A 16,531-nucleotide genomic window follows, 5' to 3' on the forward strand; every position below is an offset into this window, starting at 1 on the left:
TAGCAGTAAAACTCCAGAGCTAAGCTCGCGGCGGGCTTTCAAATATCCTAAAATATCTCCGCGGATAAATTTTTTACAGAAAAGTCATCAACTAAAAAGTTGTTGATATTGTTGGAAAGTAAAAGTTTGTAGCTGAAAGTTTTTTACCAAAAAACATTTTGTTTGAGATAAAAGCATTAGAATAGCAACAGCTTAAAAATAACAGCAACAGTTGCCGCACTTCACGCGCTTTTATCTCAAGCAAAAATGTTTTTGATAAAAAACTTTCAACTACAAACTTGTTCTTTACAACAATATCAACAACTTTTTAGTTGATGACTTTTCTGTAAAAAATTTATCCGCGGAGATATGAGCTACCAAAGTGAAATTGGAAAGTAGGCCCTTCAATGCTTCGTTAAAGTGCTATTTTCAGGATCTTTGAGAGCCCGCCGTGAGTTTGGTTCTGGAGCTTCACCGCTAAAAATTCTCGAGTAACCGTTTTAAGACATGGGCTATCGAATCTCATATGCTAGTTTGATGGGCACCTTCTGACGGTTCCCCAGTGAGTCTTTCCTCCGTGAAAAACCGTGGATTTGATCTTCAGGTTTACGAGACCTTTTGAGAGCATGTCGGCCCATTTTTTTTGACAACATTATGATTTTGTTAGGTTTTATTCCTTGGCGAAGGTTTTTTGGAAAAACGATTCGAACACGTCGACGAACTTCTTATTTTTATAATTATCTAACATGTACCCAACCTTTAAAGATTTATTTATTTATTTTCAGTTTTCCTTTTTTCACAATAACTAGTAAAACGTATTTCAAAATACTATTTTATTTTATTTTAAAAAAATTATGATCAGTGTGGAGTGAAATATTTCAGATTTTTAAACTTTCAATTTCGTTTCTTAAAATCGAAAAATTAATTATTTTGCTTCCTAACATGAGAATTCATTTAATTTGAATTTTTCCACGAGACTAGCTTTAAAACACACATTCTCCGAATAATGTGCTCTTGGAAATCCGACAGAGAGCAACTTTTCATGATCATTTTCCTATTCTGGAATTAATAATGAAATTTGAACGGAATGATGGGGTCAGGAGTATTTATTTAACAGATCTGGTAGAACAATCATATAAAAATTGAATAAATAAATATAAATGTTGAGATTTTCCAAACAAAAAAGAGAATTATCACTTCAAGAACAATGTTTCATCTTGTCGTTTCTTTGATGTAAACACTCCAGGCTTACTCTGTGCATCCGGATGATTCGCAAGTTCAGGTGGGCATGATGACACTGGCGATTCGACCAGAACCTGGAAAAAATACGAGTTAAAATATTTTTATTAAAAGTATTTATTGAGTGATACATTTTCTTTTGAAACTTTTGAAAAAAAAAACTTTCAAAAACGATTATCTTGGAATTAGACGGAAATTTTGAAAATTAAATTCAAAACATTCATTAACGACTTAATTAAAGGGCATCTCATCGAATTAACCTTATTCGAATAAATTTTTTTCGGAGTTGTTTCTTTTTTTCATTGTAATTTTAATTCGCTTGCAGTAACTACAGTAACCCAAAAGTGGATTTTTTTTTTCTAAATTGTTCAAGAACGCTTAAAATATTTTTTTTAAATATTTTATGAAACGATTAACTGATGTTTTCATTTTTAACTACTTATTTCATCGATTATCTTTCAGAAAACCGAATGCAAATCTTTTCTTTTTTGTTGATATTTGGACAAAAAATTAAATTTTTTTTGTTGGATTTTTTATCTTTAAAAAATTTTCATTTTTTCATTGTTCTTTAAAAATAAAAATTAAACTAAAGTCCTCAATTTTTCGTTTTTCTTGTTTAGTTTCTTCTTTAATTTTTCGCAAATTTCAATTTTTATTTTTCGACCTAAAATCAAAACAAAAATTTTTTGATTTTTAGGTCCAATATCATTTTTGGTGTCCGGTTTCCGTCACAATTTTTACCTGCTTCAAGTCGAAATAGACGGCAGTATCGTCAGGTGTGAGGAATGTGATTGCTTTTCCATGTTTACCAGCTCGACCTGAAATTTAAAAGAAATTATTATATGTGATCAAGAAGAAAAGTGTGGAAGTTTTCAGATGCTAGTAGCTTCAAAATTTATGAAAACTTCTACGCATTTTTTTTCATTTTTTAAAATTTTCTTTAAATAATTTCTTACTGCTCCGCTGTTCTTTATCTTTTTTCCGTTGTAATAAATCATACTATGTGGAGATAAATTTTAAAAAAATGATGTCCTCAAGAATCTCATATTTTCCCAAAACAGAAAATTACACTTCATCAAAAAATTTCCACAGAAAAAGTGAATAAAAACATACCAGTTCTACCAATTCTGTGAGTATAGTCTTCAATTGATTTTGCCATATCGTAGTTGAGTACCAGTGATACATCTTTGACGTCGATACCTGAAAATTAAGTGGATATTATTTTGATTTTCAAAACTTTGAATTTATAATTTTTTAGTTACATTTCGAATCAAACCTCTTCAATTAGTTTTTTTTTTAAATAGGGGAATCTCAAATTTTTGGGTTTTCATTCAGAAGAGTTTGAAACTTTCAAGAAACGTTATATACCGTATATTCTCTATTAGAGCGGCATGCCGCACTAATTTCCGGGCCCTTCGCGACGTGCGCTCTATTAGAGACTGCCGTTCTACTGGATACTGCCGCACTAATTTTCGATAACTAATTTTCATATTGAAGTTACTACTGTTGGGAGTAGTAACCTCAAAATTTCCTTATAAAACCTCATATTTTATGGAAAAATTCGTGAAAATTGTGTAATTTTGCCTCACAAAGACACTAAAATTCAATATTTAAATGAAAATTTATGAATTCATTCAAGAATGAACAAAAATATCTTCGAAGAAATCGAATAATTGAGGTGGCTCTCGCACCCAAAAAAAGGGGTGCCACACTAATAGAGACTGCCGCTCTAATTTTCGAAGAGCCAGTTAGGGTGCCGCTCTAATAGATACGCCGTACTATTAGATACGCCGCTCTAATAGAGAATATACGGTATATATATACTTGAAAAAAGTATTTGAATCAACAATTTTTTTCCAAAAAAAAAAACGAACCTCTTCCAGCAACATCAGTAGCCACAAGAATATCACTCGTTCCTTCTTTAAGAGCCTGCAGAGCGTATTCTCTTTGATCTTGACCTTTTCCTCCGTGAAGAACTGTTGGCTTGAAACCAAGTTTGGTAAGACCTTTTGAGAGCATATCAGCACCTTTCTTCTGATTGACAAAAATAATAATCGGTGGTTGGAATTGTGATTCGAGCACTTCGACGAGCTTCTTACGTTTACGATCCTCTGGAACCATGTAGACTACCTGAATACGAAATATTTTGGAATTTTTAAAAAACTTGAAATTTTTTTGAAATTTCTTACTAAAAAATACTAGCCTCTGAAAAAAGACACTGAAAACAGAATTCCCCCTTTCTGCGTGGTTTCAATCCAGAGATGGGACTTTTTTTTGGCATTTTTTGGTAATTTGACGAAAAATTAATTTTTTGATTTTATTTTTTAGAAAACCAACAAAAAACCAAACAATTTTTCACTTTTTTCAGTTAAAAAACAATTTTTTGGGTGTTCTTAATTAGTTTTTAGCAAATTTTAGTTAACAACTTTTATGAAGCTACTTTAGGAAGCTGCCTTAGTTCTAGTAATTTTTCTAGTTCAGCTTAATGTCGAAATATGAAAAACGATTCTCATAATTATTTTTCTTTTCTACCAAGAATAAAATAAATTACCTGTTCAACTCTTTCTGTAGGCTTTCCAGCAGATCCAATATGTACAACTGCTGGTCTTCTGAGATATTGTCTGGCAAGTCTTTCGATAGCTGAAGACATTGTAGCTGTGAACATGACAGTTTGTCGATATTTCTCTCTTGTTGAGAATCCCTTCATCAAAGCTTCTTCATTATCGAATTCATCCGTATCTTTCTTCATATTTGTATCTGGCATGTACTCCAGAACCTTCTGAACATCTGGTTCAAATCCCATGTCAAGCATTCGATCAGCTTCGTCAAGGATCACATAGGTACACTGATTCAGGAGAAGATATCGATTTTCCAGAACATCGAGAAGACGACCTGGTGTTGCAATGACCACTTCAACACCCATTCGAAGCTTCATTCCTTGATCTTCTCTGCTGGCTCCTCCGATTACTGAAACGGTCTTGATACCGAGAAGCTTTCCGAACTTGTTGGTTTCCTCTTCAATCTGCTGAGCCAATTCTCTTGTTGGAGCCATAATAATAGCATATGGACCCAAGTCCCGATGTTCTTGTCGTTCCATTTTTGGAAGGCTTGTGATCCATACAAGCAGCGGTAGAAGGAAAGCTGCAGTTTTTCCTGATCCAGTTTCAGCTACACCGATTACGTCACGATTCTGAAGACCAATTGGGATGGCTTGTCTCTGAATAGGTGTAGGTTCCAGATAACCAATTTCTTTGACAGCTTGGTAGACTTCATCTGGAAATCCAGCTTCTTCCCAATTACGAAGAGGTCGTGGAACTCTGCCTCCTTTAATAGAAATATTGAAATCTTCACGGAAGATACGCCAATCTCTGTCAGACATCTCAGAAAGTTCTTTCATTCTCCAATGACGATCATCATGAGCCACTTTCTTTTCTTTTTTCAGTTCTTTTTCAAGGCGATGCATCTCTTGCTCTTTCTCATCAACAGTTCTTCGATTTTCCATCATTTCCTGGTAGAACGAGTTCTTCTCTTTTTTCTGAGCATTCACATCCGTTCCAGCAACAGATCCTCTTCCAAAGAACTGAATTTCATGTCGACTTTGATATAATTTGTTATAATCCTGTGATGTATCCTCTCCAGCATCCCAATCAAAAACAAACTTTTTCTCATGAAGTCTCCGTCCTCTTTTCTTCTTTTCCTTCTGTTTTCCAAGATATCTGTCTTTAACAGCATCTGCCATTTTACTAACATCTTCTTCATTATCACTATCCTCGTTTCTATCTCTTTTCCGATCATCATTTCGATCCCTTCTATCTCTACTTCTACTTCTATCTCGACGCCTTCCACCATCACGATCACGGCTCCTGCTCCTTCGTCGTCTATCTCGAGAACCACTTCTCTCCCGACGATCCCGTCGACGATCACGATCACGTTCCCGTTCACGGTCTCTGTCACGATCATTGCCTCGGTCAAGTCCACGATCTCTTCTATCGTCTGATGTTTTTTCGGTGCGTCCCCAATTTTTTCGAGCTTCTTCAGCTTGTTTTTGTGTTTCACGCAGTTTTGCGACCTCCTCTTCTCTTCGTTTCAGAGCCAATGCGGCCCGCTCGGCTTTTGACAGAAATTTTGGCTGAAAATTTGAAAATGGTTTGGTTTTTAAAAAATATGCGATGTTTTTTGAGATATTAAAAAATAATACATACCTTTGCCAATTCATCTTCTTCTCTTTTCTTCTTTTCCAGAAGTTCCTCAAGTGATGGAGGTTCAGCAGCCATTTCTCTGGAATTTAAGAACTTAAATGTTTGGAAAACTAATTAAAAATATGCTTTTACAATGGGAAAATGTAAAAAAACCAATTTTTAACATAAACCTACAGAAATGCATTCACCCTTTTCGTATATAATACACGCGACCGAGGTGGTATTTGTTAGGCCGCGCTCTCTTAGCGGGACATTCGAAAATGTCAATTCTCCGAATATCATATTAATTTTCTATAGAAATAAAGCTTCGCGCACATACACAACCGGAAACCAATCATAATAATATTAAAAGCAAGAAGCCTTTATTGCGCAAAATCAAAAAGGAACGTGCATGAAAAAATCAACAAATTCTCAAATGAAAAGCAATAAATTTTGATGAAAATTTAAGAAATTGGGGGATAATAAAGAAAAAGAAAACAGATCGATCTTTGTTGATTATCGCTCGAAGAAAGCTATAAAAACAAACGGTAAAGTTGGGCTTGTTGAACGGGATGGGGAATATTATCAAACACGGCAACAGATCATAGAAACGGACACACTGGGGGGAATAGAAAAACAATTTTAATATTTATTCTGGTTGTGGCTGCTTCAAGTTGGTCATACCAGCGCGCATCACTTCATCAACAAGCAAGAGATTGCATGCAAGTACTGTCGCCGACGAGATACTGTTCTTCTTCACCGTCACATTGTCCCAAATTCCTTGTGGCTCGACAGCTCCTCCGGTTTCGAGATCGAGTCCAACGGCGATATCTGGTCCAGCGGCGGTTTTCTCCTCAATAAGCTTAACAAGTGTTTCCTGAGCATCATATCCTCCATTTACGGCCAGTGTCTTTGGAATAACGAGAAGAGCTTGAGCAAACGCTTCAGCTCCGAGCTTGGCACGTCCCTTCAGGTTCTCAACATCTTTTTTCAACATCACGTAGGCAGCAATTTCGAAAGCAGCAGCTCCAGGGAGAACAGCCTCTGAAAATAGGTTACTAGAACAGAAGTTAATAAAATTTAAACTCACTGTCAACGATGGTGTTGAAAACAGCACGAAGTCCATCATGAATAGCATCCTTGATTTGAGTGATGGTATGCTTGTTTGGTCCCTTGATAAGAAGAGTCACAGATTTTGGAGCACGGCATTCCTCGATAAACGTGTATTTCTCTTCTCCAAGGGAATGCTCGTAAACGAGTCCAGCCCATCCAAGATCCTCTGGAGTCAAATCATCAACTGAGTTGACGGCTTCTCCTCCGACGGCCAGCTGAAGACGTTCCATGTTACGTCTCTTGGCACGACGAAGAGCAAGAATTCCTTCGGAAGCAAGCAAGTCAAGAGATGGAGGATCGATTCCTTTCTGGTTGATAACAACGAATCCCTTATTCTTACCATCTGGAGAATTATCAATAACCTTCTTCTTCAACTCAATAATCTTGTGAACACGACGAGTAATGAATTCACGTTCGGCAGCGAGAAGTGCCTCACGTTCCTTGGCGGTCTTGTAGAAAAGTCCCGAGTTGACTTCAGTCTTCTCGTATTCCAAAGAAACGTTGCAAGTGAGAATGTAAGCGTCTTTAACGTGTCTTGGCATATCTGGGTGACGAGCTCCATGATCGAGAACTAATCCACGAACAAGTGTGGTATCCATATCACTGTCGTGGTGCATTTCCATCTTTTCAACCATATGAAGATCTGGTTCCTCTCCATCACGACGGATTGCCAAAACGGCGTCGACAACGCATCTGAAATTAAGAAGATAATGTTTTTTACTACTTTTTAATTGTTTGTTTCTTACTCGGTGATGTGATCAGCAAGTTTCTGATGAAGTTTGGTACGAAGAGCAGTGCGGCACACCTCTACAAGGAGGTCACGCTCAACGGGAGCCTCTTTCTTGAACTTTTCAAGCAACTCGAGGGTTTTTGTGTTAGCCCACTCGAAGCCTTCAGTAACAATACGTGGATGAAGACCCTAAAATTTTAAATAAATGTTTAAAGTTAAACTTTGGAAATTGATCACCTCGAGAACTAGAGATTCGGCTTGTTTCAAGAGCTCTCCGATAAGGAGAACGGTGGATGTGGTTCCATCTCCAGTCACGTCGTCTTGTGCCGTCGAAGCCTTGGCAATCATTGAGGCTGTTGGATGTTGAATCGCCTGAAATTAAATAGTGCTAAACGCTGAATCTGAACAAAACGATCAAACCATTTCGTGAAGCAAGACATTTCCATCCTTCGTCAATTTGATATCCCCAGCTCCAGATACGAGCCTGAAAATGTGATTATAGTCTCAATTATACATTTGATCAGTTTATTCTCACATCTTGAGAGTTCCCTTTGGTCCGAGGTTCGATCTCATGACGTCTTGAAGTCCACGAGCTCCACTAATATTAAGCTCGAGAGCGGCAGCATGCCTAGCTAACTCAGCTTTCGGGTTCAGGCACTGGATTGACGACATACTACCTGAAAACAAGAATTCAACTATGAAATATCTCAGTAAAACCAACAAAAACTAAAAAACGGAGAAATGAGATTGGAAAACGATTCAAGAGGAAAATAGACACGCATAAAAAGGTTCGAGAGCATATTACAATTCAAAAAGGTTCTAAAATGTATTATTACATAACTTTTTAAATAAAAAATAAAGACTTTCAACAGAAATCCTTGAAAAACAATGATTCTCGTTTGAATTTATTCTAGAAAATAAATTCGCTTCTAAAGGCGCACACAATTTCGCAACTGGGTCTCACCACGCAGAGACATTCTACGCTTTTCGGGGAGGATTTACGCGGTGTTTCAAAATTAGGTTTTTCATTATTTACATTGTTCCGCAGTAAAAATGCCCCAATACACCCTTTTCGGGAATAAGACGATGCAAACGATGCGCGGCCGCTGCCAATGCAGCATCAGTTGCTGCAAAAGCAGCTAAGAAGGTAAGCGTTTTTATTTGAAAAAAATTACCGGGAATTCAAATTCTTTGCAAGTTTTTCCAAATTGGGATTTATTTGAAATTGCTCAAAAATGTAATGCATTTTGCTTAATACACTCTACAGTGAAAATAACATTTTAAAACATTTACAATTAAGTTGACACAATAATTCCATGTTGTTAGCTTTCCCGTAGTTAAAAATTGTGCGAGAGATTGAAATTTGTGCGAATATTCGCCTTTTCAACGAAACATATACAAACTAAGTGGATCTGTGTTTTTATTTGAATTTCTGGGAATTAATTTTATCCTGAAGTTATGTATAAGCCGAATAGCTCTTTTTGTGTCGAGCAAGCGACTGCAATTTTCCACAATTTCCATTTCACAAATTTTAGTGGTCACTGCATTGTGTTCTTCTTTATCATGGTTGTCTTCATATCATCATTGATTCGGAAACTAAATATATATCAACCGGCTGCACGCCTTCTTTGCCGCGAATACGCAGAATACTACTATTCCGCAGATCACGACTGAGAAAATGATATTTATGACAAGGGAATGAGTTAATATTAATAATCAAAGAATTATTATAATTATCACGAAGTGGTTTCATATTTTTAATAGTCACGTGACTCGTCATTTCTTCGTTTTTACCTCGGACTGGCATGCCGCATTTTTTTTTTCATGAGCTATGAGCGCATTTTTTGAAAAATGTTTCTGCAATCAGATATATAAAACGTTGCCTGCCATAAAAACACAACTTGTAACCGCTGTAAATCATTAGCCTTGTATCATGTTCCACGTCATAAAATTTACAGCATTCTATAGTCTTATAGATATTGATCTGCAATCTGTCCTTGAATTCCTTGATTAACAATCAATTTCATCTCAGTTTTCGTCGTCATAAACAATCTGCCCGTGTCTCGCTCCGCCCATACATTTCATTCAATCTCCTTCGAACATTTTTCAATTCATTCTTGTTTTTTGACCACTAACCTCTTCGTTTTCTAATACCTTCTGTTTCAAAGCGTCTAACAATAATATATTTTTGTTTCCAGATGAACCGATTGTTGAGCAGTGGAATGTCTGCAGCTACCTTGCAGACCAGAATGGCGTCGCAATTGCTGATCAACGATTCAAAGTACGGATTCCTGAAAGAGCTTGGTCTCACGGAGAACAACGCCGGAGTCTTTCATGGAAAATGGGCGGCGAGTGGACAAGTTGTTCAGTCATTTGCTCCAGCAAATAACTCCCCTATTGCTAATGTAAGTTTCAAAAACATACCCTAAACGTTTTAAAACTTTCAAATTCCAGGTACAAAATGGAAACGTACAAGACTATGAAATCGCCATCTCTGAAGCTAAAAAGGCTTATAACGATTGGTGCGAGGTACCAGCACCACGACGTGGAGAAATCGTCCGTCAAATCGGAGACAAGCTCCGTACGCAGTTGCAAAACCTGGGAAAGCTCGTGTCCCTCGAGATGGGAAAAATTTCTGCCGAAGGAGTTGGAGAAGTTCAAGAATACGTCGATATTTGCGACTACGCTACTGGACTCTCTAGATCACTTGAAGGAAAAATCTTTCCTTCTGAGCGTCCAGGACACGCTCTTCTCGAACAATGGAATCCACTTGGAGTTGTTGGTGTGATTTCGGCTTTCAATTTCCCATGTGCAGTGTATGGATGGAATAACGCTTTAGCTCTTGTCACAGGAAATTCTGTTGTCTGGAAGCCAGCTCCATCCACACCATTGACAGCTATTGCTGTGACCAAGTAAGCTCGCTTATTTCATAATTGTAATCACTAAATAACTATTTTCAGACTTGTCGAGGAGGTTCTTGTTGCCAATAATGTAAATCCAGCTCTCTGTTCCCTTGTCTGTGGAGAGGGTGATGTCGGTCAAGCTCTTGTGAAGGATAAGAGAGTCAATCTAGTTTCATTCACCGGTTCATCAGAAATTGGAAAGATCGTTGGACAACAAGTTCAGGCTCGTTTCGGAAAGCTTCTACTCGAGCTCGGTGGAAACAATGCTATCATTGTTAACGAGGATGCTGATTTGAACATGGTTGTACCGGCAACAGTTTTCGCCGCCGTTGGAACTGCTGGACAGAGATGTACAACCACGAGAAGACTCATTGTTCACGATAAGGTTTACGATCAAGTTCTCGAGAGATTGAAGAAAGCTTATGCTCAATTTGAATCAAGAATCGGATGTCCATTGGATTCCAACACAATTATTGGCCCACTTCACAACCAACAGGCCGTTGGAAAGTACAAGGCTTCAGTTGCCGAAGCAGTTGCTTCTGGAGGAAAGATTGAGTACGGTGGAAAAGTTCTTGAGAGGGATGGAAACTTTGTTCTCCCAACAATTGTCACTGGATTGAAGCACGATTCTCCAGTTGTTCTTCGCGAGACTTTTGCCCCAATTCTCTATGTTCTGAAGTTCTCAACCCTCGAGGAAGCTATTGCAATCAATAATGAAGTTGATCAAGGATTGAGTTCTTCTCTATTTACAACAAATATTCAAAATGTTTTCAAATGGATGGGGTGAGATTTTCTGAAATTGTGAATTTAAAACTAACATTTAATTTTCAGACCAAAAGGAAGTGACTGTGGAATCGTCAATGTCAACATTCCCACATCTGGCGCAGAGATCGGAGGAGCCTTCGGCGGAGAAAAGGAGACCGGTGGAGGTCGCGAATCAGGATCCGACTCCTGGAGGCAGTACATGAGACGATCCACCTGCACGATCAATTACAGCAAGGAACTTCCTTTGGCTCAGGGAATTAAATTCGAATAGCTTAGTTTAGATTTTCTGTAAATATTCATTTCTCATTCAATTTGAGATGTTTTTTTTTCATGCATAATTATTCTCAGTTCCGTTCTAAAATTGCGTGTAATTCAACTCTTGTCCTCTCCTTTTGTGATTTGAATTTTTGTGCCATATCATTCCAAATGCTTAGTTTTTTTTTTAATGTTTGTTCAATAAACTTCCTTTTTTATTCATTCCACAAAATAAAGTGCAACATATTTTCAGCATATATGTCATAAAATTGACGAGACTGGTGAAAAACCGTACGCATACTTGAAAACCGATAAGCTGATTGGTTTCATCACTTTAAGTCATTTCCTAAAACTATAAATTCAATTTCACGCAGATTCTTCTCCGAATCTTCCGCTTGTTTTCTGCCCCAACGCAAGTTTTACTTTTTTTAAATACAATTATTATAATGATGGCATTTTTGTATGTTTAGGTGATGCCTGTTTTATAAATTAAGAGTTTTTTCTAAAAATGTTTTTAAACAACTTTAAACTAATCCACTTAGAAAGTCTGTCAAATTGAATTTTATTGATTGTTTTGGAAACAAACAAACCTCACAATTACAAAAACGCTTTCATTGTAAATATTGACGAATTTATCTCGAATATATTTATTTTTCTCTTAAAATAACTATTTTTACAGCATAAAAAGTGCCCGAAAAATGGCAACTGAAGCTGTCTACGGAAGTTGGGATAGTCCGATCACACCAGATCTCTTCGGAAAATGTAATTGCAAGTCTATCTGCGAGATGCAAGTTGTCGGTGGCAATGTCTACTGGATTGAACAGAATTCAGTAACTGGAAAACGAGAGCTTTACTCAAAACCAACGAATGGAGATACTCGTACACGCTGGGCTGATGGTCAATCTGTTCAAACTGCAATTCACGAGTACGGAGGAGGTGCTCTACATGTTCTTGCTGATGGATCAGTGCTGTTTGCTACGATCGAAGGAGTTTTCTATCAAAAGTCGGCGGATTCCGGAGTTGAGCAATTGGCAGAAGGAAATAATCGAATGTTTAGGTCAGGGATAATTTAAATGGTGTATAACTTTCAAAAATAAATAAAAAACATTTTCAGATTCTCCGACTTCTCAGCCACTGACACCCATGTATTTTGTGTTAATGAAACCCACCAAGCTGATGCAAAATTTCCCGAAAATCGACTAATCTCCATCGACCGAGCAACCAAGAATCAAAACGTCATAGCTCACGGAGCCGACTTTTACGCCTATCCAAGAGTCTCCCCGGATGGAAAAAAGCTTGTCTGGATGCAATGGAGCCTTCCAAATATGCCATGGGACGAGACATCCATCCGAATGGCTGATCTCAAAGGTGGAGAATCCAGCAATGAGGTGACGCTGAAGGACGGAACTGGAAAACAAATCAACTATTCCGAACCAACTTGGGATGGTGATGAGCTTTTAACTGTGAATGATAGCACAAACTGGTGGAATGTGTATAAATCAGCTGCAGAGCCAAATTCCGTCGAGAAGAACCTGAATCCAATTCAACGAGAGATCAGCTACCCGCTTTGGCAGCTTGGTTTCAGAAATTATGTTCTGAATAAAAAATATTTGGTGAGAATTTTAGATTGGAAATTCAAAACATTCTTCAAATATTTTAAACCTAAGTTTACAATTTTCAATATAATTAGTTGAACTAAACACAAAAATTCGAATTTTTAAATTGACCTAATGAAATTTAAATATTTCAGGTAATGAACGCAGACGGAATTTTGTATGTCCGATCGGGAGATGTTACTGTAGAGATTCCAACTCCAGGCTATACTGTATTTGGATATCTTTCACTCGACCAGAATGGTTCTGATCTTTTCGCAATTGCTTCTGGACCAAAACGAGCTTCAAGCGTTATTTCCATCGATCTCGCGAACAAAAATTTCCCATTAAAAGTTCATCGCGAATCCCGAGATTCTTCGGAAATCGACGCTCTCGAGATTTCGGAACCAGAAGAATTTGTGTTCAAATCGGATGGAGTTGATGTTTCTGGTTATTTTTATCCACCGAAAAACTGTTCATATTCTGCTCCAGCTGGAACACTTCCTCCAGTTTTACTTCTCGGACATGGTGGCCCGACGGCTCCAGCTCAGAATAATTTGGATCTTAAAAAACAGTTCTTCACGTCGAGAGGTATTGCTGTTTTTGATGTAAATTATCGAGGATCAACTGGATTTGGAACTGAATTCCGGAGAATGCTTTATAAAAATTGTGGAGTAGCTGATAGAGATGATATGTTGAATGGAGCAAAAGCACTTGTTGAGCAAGGAAAAGTGGATGCCGAAAAAGTTCTGATCACTGGAAGTTCATCTGGAGGGTAGGAATTTAATATTATAGTCATTGTTAAAGTTTTATAAATATTTTTATTCAGGTATCTGATTCTGAGCTGTCTTATCTCACCGAAAAATATCATAAAAGCAGCAGTTTCTGTGTATGGAGTTGCTGATCTATTGGCTTTAGATGAAGATACTCATAAACTGGAAAGATGTTACAATGAGATGCTTATCGGAAAATATCCTGAGCAAGCGAGCATTTACGAAGAAAGAAGTCCCATTTATCATATTGATAAAATTAGAACTCCTATTGCATTCTTGCATGGAAGGGAGGATACGGTAGTACCGATGAGCCAATCTATCACAATGTATGAGAAGATCCGTGCTAGTGGAGTTACAACTGCTCTGATGCTTTTCGATGGAGAAGGACATGGATTTAGGAATGGACAAGTGATCAAGGAAAGCACCGAAGCCACTTTCTACTTTTTGATGAAGGCCGTTGGAATTGAACCATCAATTAGTTCGAAGATCGAAATTGTTAATCCGAAGCATTAGATTTGTTTTTGTTTAAATTGTTATCTATAAAATTTCAGCTTTTAAAAAATGCATTGCTTTATTTATTTGAAAACCAAATAAATTATAGAAATTAATATTCACAGAGAAACTGAAGATTGGATATCACGACGCGATTAAATAGTAGAAATTATGATTGGGAAGGATCAACATTGATTTGCCTATTGCATGTTGGAGAGGACAGTTGACAGACGTTCGTAGAATGTAGAGTAGAGAGTGGTGGCCTGGTAGATGCTCGAAGTGTCGGCAAACTCGCTGAAATCAAGAAAATAAATGATGTGATTTAAAAGTTAAATCCCTACCGAATCGAGTGCATAGCCAACTGTGGGCATCCTACATCGACAGTCTGCAAGCCAAGTTTTGTGGCAAGAATCGGTCCAACCGTCGATCCACAAGGAGAATCATTGCGAACGACGACAACTTGAAGAGGAACTTGAGCTTCGAATGCAACTTGCTTGAGAGCAGCGTGTGTGGTTGAAGTTGTTGCATATCGTTGATTGACGTTTACTTTGACGACGACTCCACCATGGAATGCTGGACGATGGTTCTCTTCGTGTTTTGCCGAATAGTTTGGATGCGTGGCATGAGCTTGATCTGCAGAGATGAGCATGCTCTTTCCGATTGCTTCTTCGAAAGCGGTTGTTGAGCCTCCAGCAGAAAGACGGCGGAGAACGAACTCCGTGAAAGAAGAAGATGCTCCCATCGCGGAATCCGATCCTACTTCCTCGTTATCGAAGCATGCGGCAATACGAATTTGTGGGTCATTCTTGAATGACTCTCCAGTTAGAGACTCGAGAAGTCCACTTATCGCAGTGTATGTTCCAACTTGGTTATCAAGACGAGCTCCAGAAATGAATTCATCCTCCATTCCAACAATCGCAGCCTTGTTTGTATCGTAAAGGTAGAGATCCAAATCAACGATGTCTTCTGGCTGACATCCAGCTTCCTTCGCGATTAATCCGAGGAATTGGGGATGATGATTGTTGGTAATGTTTCGTGGATCGGCAAAACCAGTAGACTCGGGTTTCTGTGGTGCATTGATTCCAGCAGCAGCGAAGGTTTCCAGAATCGGGCGGAGCTCAGTTTCCGTGTTTGGTTTGAATGTTGTTCTGAGAAATAAATTGCAAAATTAGGACGATAGTGACAAATTTCAAATACCTGTCGGTCTCCAAATGAATCGCCAAATTTGGAATGAAAAGAACTGGCTTTTTCACGTCGATCAGCTTGTGTTGAAGTTTCTCTCCATTCTTGACAATAACCAATCCAGCCACCGACAAGTCACGGTCAAACCAGGTTCTCCAGATTCCACCTCCGTAAGTTGATACACCAACTTGAAGGAATTTATCAGACTTTTGGTGGGAAATTGGTTTGACACGGAGGCATGGACTGTCAGTGTGTCCCACAACAATCGAGAATCCACTCCCTGGCTTGTAAGATCCTCCAACAGCGAATGCAAGAATTGCAGAGCGGTTCTTGGTGACAAAGTATTTGCTGGTTGGCTGAATGTCCCAGTGACCCGATTCTGGAAGCTCTGTGAAACCGGCTTGTAGAAGGCGATCCTTCACTTCTTGGGTGGCTGCAATTGATATACTTTTGAATATAAAAATAAATAATAAATATTACCATGAAATGGAGTAACTGCTTTATTCAGATAGTTGATGAACTCTTGTGCAGCTTTGCGGATCTCCGGAGCACTTGGTTTCAGAGCAGCGGCCATCTAAATTAAATAAACTTATTTATGAAAAGACAAAGAAAGAATAGTGAAAACCTTTTTGGGTTGATAGCTGGTATTGGGCTCAATTTCATGTTTTGGATAGCAGCCGCACACTACTTTCAATTTTTCGGAAATACGATTTTTTCGAAACGACTTCTTTGTCATGATTCAAACTCAAAATGAATTGAGCCCAATATTTTACTACCATCGGAGTGAAAATGAAAAAAGATAAGACAAAATGTTGCATAAAATTTGAATCTGGAATGATTTTCTATAAGCGATAAACGGTTAGTTTCTACTGGGCGAAAGTTCGAGAGAAGAATATGTGGTGCTGATTATCAAAAATGCGTTATCAGTGATAGTTATCAAGGTTTCTAATAGAAAGAATCAAAAATGAAGGAAAAGATAATGGAGAAGACATGAGAAAAGCGAAAAGATCAGGAATTATTTGAGGAAAGTTAGTGAAAAAAAAATTGACAGGAAAAAAACGTCGGAAAATTTTAGAAATCGAAAAGAAGAAAAGAACAATTTTTAACGTAGAGTAGTACTGTATTCAAGGCGCAACGCTTAAATCATTTTTTGGGTCCTGGAAAGAAAACTACAATAGCTGGAAATGTTCTGAACTTTGAATATAATTATAAATTTTATATATAAAATTTTGTTCATCTTGATTTTTCAGAGCGATATATTGTTTATAAATAGAATGATTTTTACTACAAATTTTTAAATTTTTATGAATAAAAAATAAATTAAACATAT

At 37.6% G+C, this 16,531-nt stretch overlaps 5 protein-coding genes across 7 annotated transcripts; 2 read left to right on the top strand and 3 right to left on the bottom strand.

Moving 5' to 3' along the window:
- Positions 1–1,066: 1,066 nt before the first annotated feature.
- Positions 1,067–5,498, bottom strand: ddx-23 (putative ATP-dependent RNA helicase DDX23). The gene is made up of 6 exons (NM_065859.7): positions 5,421–5,498; positions 3,770–5,347; positions 3,093–3,348; positions 2,332–2,418; positions 1,960–2,036; positions 1,067–1,295 (listed from the first exon to the last, which is right to left on the bottom strand). The coding sequence occupies exons 1-6, from the start codon at positions 5,490–5,492 to the stop codon at positions 1,173–1,175; spliced, it is 2,193 nt and encodes a 730-aa protein (NP_498260.2). The 5' UTR covers positions 5,493–5,498; the 3' UTR covers positions 1,067–1,172.
- Positions 5,499–5,758: 260 nt separating this feature from the next.
- On the bottom strand, positions 5,759–7,916 carry cct-6 (T-complex protein 1 subunit zeta; the record flags this gene model as incomplete). Of its 2 annotated transcripts, none has more annotated exons than NM_171135.11 (6): positions 5,759–6,440; positions 6,487–7,202; positions 7,256–7,428; positions 7,477–7,611; positions 7,660–7,723; positions 7,775–7,916. In NM_171135.11, the coding sequence occupies 6 exons, from the start codon at positions 7,909–7,911 to the stop codon at positions 6,046–6,048; spliced, it is 1,620 nt and encodes a 539-aa protein (NP_741153.1). The 2 variants fall into 2 exon arrangements, with proteins under 2 accessions (NP_741153.1, NP_741154.1); NM_171136.7 differs by having other exon boundaries at positions 6,374–6,438; positions 7,775–7,911.
- A 1,521-nt stretch (positions 7,917–9,437) lies between these two features.
- alh-9 (Putative aldehyde dehydrogenase family 7 member A1 homolog) lies at positions 9,438–11,408 on the top strand (the record flags this gene model as incomplete). Its single annotated transcript, NM_065862.7, has 4 exons — positions 9,438–9,644; positions 9,694–10,151; positions 10,200–10,925; positions 10,974–11,408. The coding sequence occupies 4 exons, from the start codon at positions 9,438–9,440 to the stop codon at positions 11,176–11,178; spliced, it is 1,596 nt and encodes a 531-aa protein (NP_498263.2). The 3' UTR covers positions 11,179–11,408.
- A 128-nt stretch (positions 11,409–11,536) lies between these two features.
- Positions 11,537–14,137, top strand: dpf-4 (Peptidase S9 prolyl oligopeptidase catalytic domain-containing protein). The gene is made up of 5 exons (NM_001392111.1): positions 11,537–11,574; positions 11,842–12,219; positions 12,277–12,775; positions 12,913–13,529; positions 13,584–14,137. The coding sequence occupies exons 2-5, from the start codon at positions 11,861–11,863 to the stop codon at positions 14,038–14,040; spliced, it is 1,932 nt and encodes a 643-aa protein (NP_001379734.1). The 5' UTR covers positions 11,537–11,574; positions 11,842–11,860; the 3' UTR covers positions 14,041–14,137.
- dnpp-1 (Aspartyl aminopeptidase) lies at positions 14,071–16,032 on the bottom strand (the record flags this gene model as incomplete). 2 transcript variants are annotated; one of them, NM_001361718.3, is made up of 5 exons in its annotated part: positions 14,071–14,313; positions 14,361–15,167; positions 15,217–15,634; positions 15,682–15,775; positions 15,827–16,032. In NM_001361718.3, the coding sequence occupies 5 exons, from the start codon at positions 15,935–15,937 to the stop codon at positions 14,220–14,222; spliced, it is 1,524 nt and encodes a 507-aa protein (NP_001348747.1). In that variant the 3' UTR covers positions 14,071–14,219. The 2 variants fall into 2 exon arrangements, with proteins under 2 accessions (NP_001348747.1, NP_498265.1); NM_065864.8 differs by lacking the exon at positions 15,827–16,032 and having other exon boundaries at positions 14,084–14,313.
- Positions 16,033–16,531: the final 499 nt, after the last annotated feature.

The sequence above is a fragment of the Caenorhabditis elegans genome, chromosome III (assembly GCF_000002985.6).
Source record: "Caenorhabditis elegans chromosome III".
NCBI classification, from domain to species: Eukaryota; Metazoa; Nematoda; class Chromadorea; order Rhabditida; family Rhabditidae; genus Caenorhabditis; species Caenorhabditis elegans.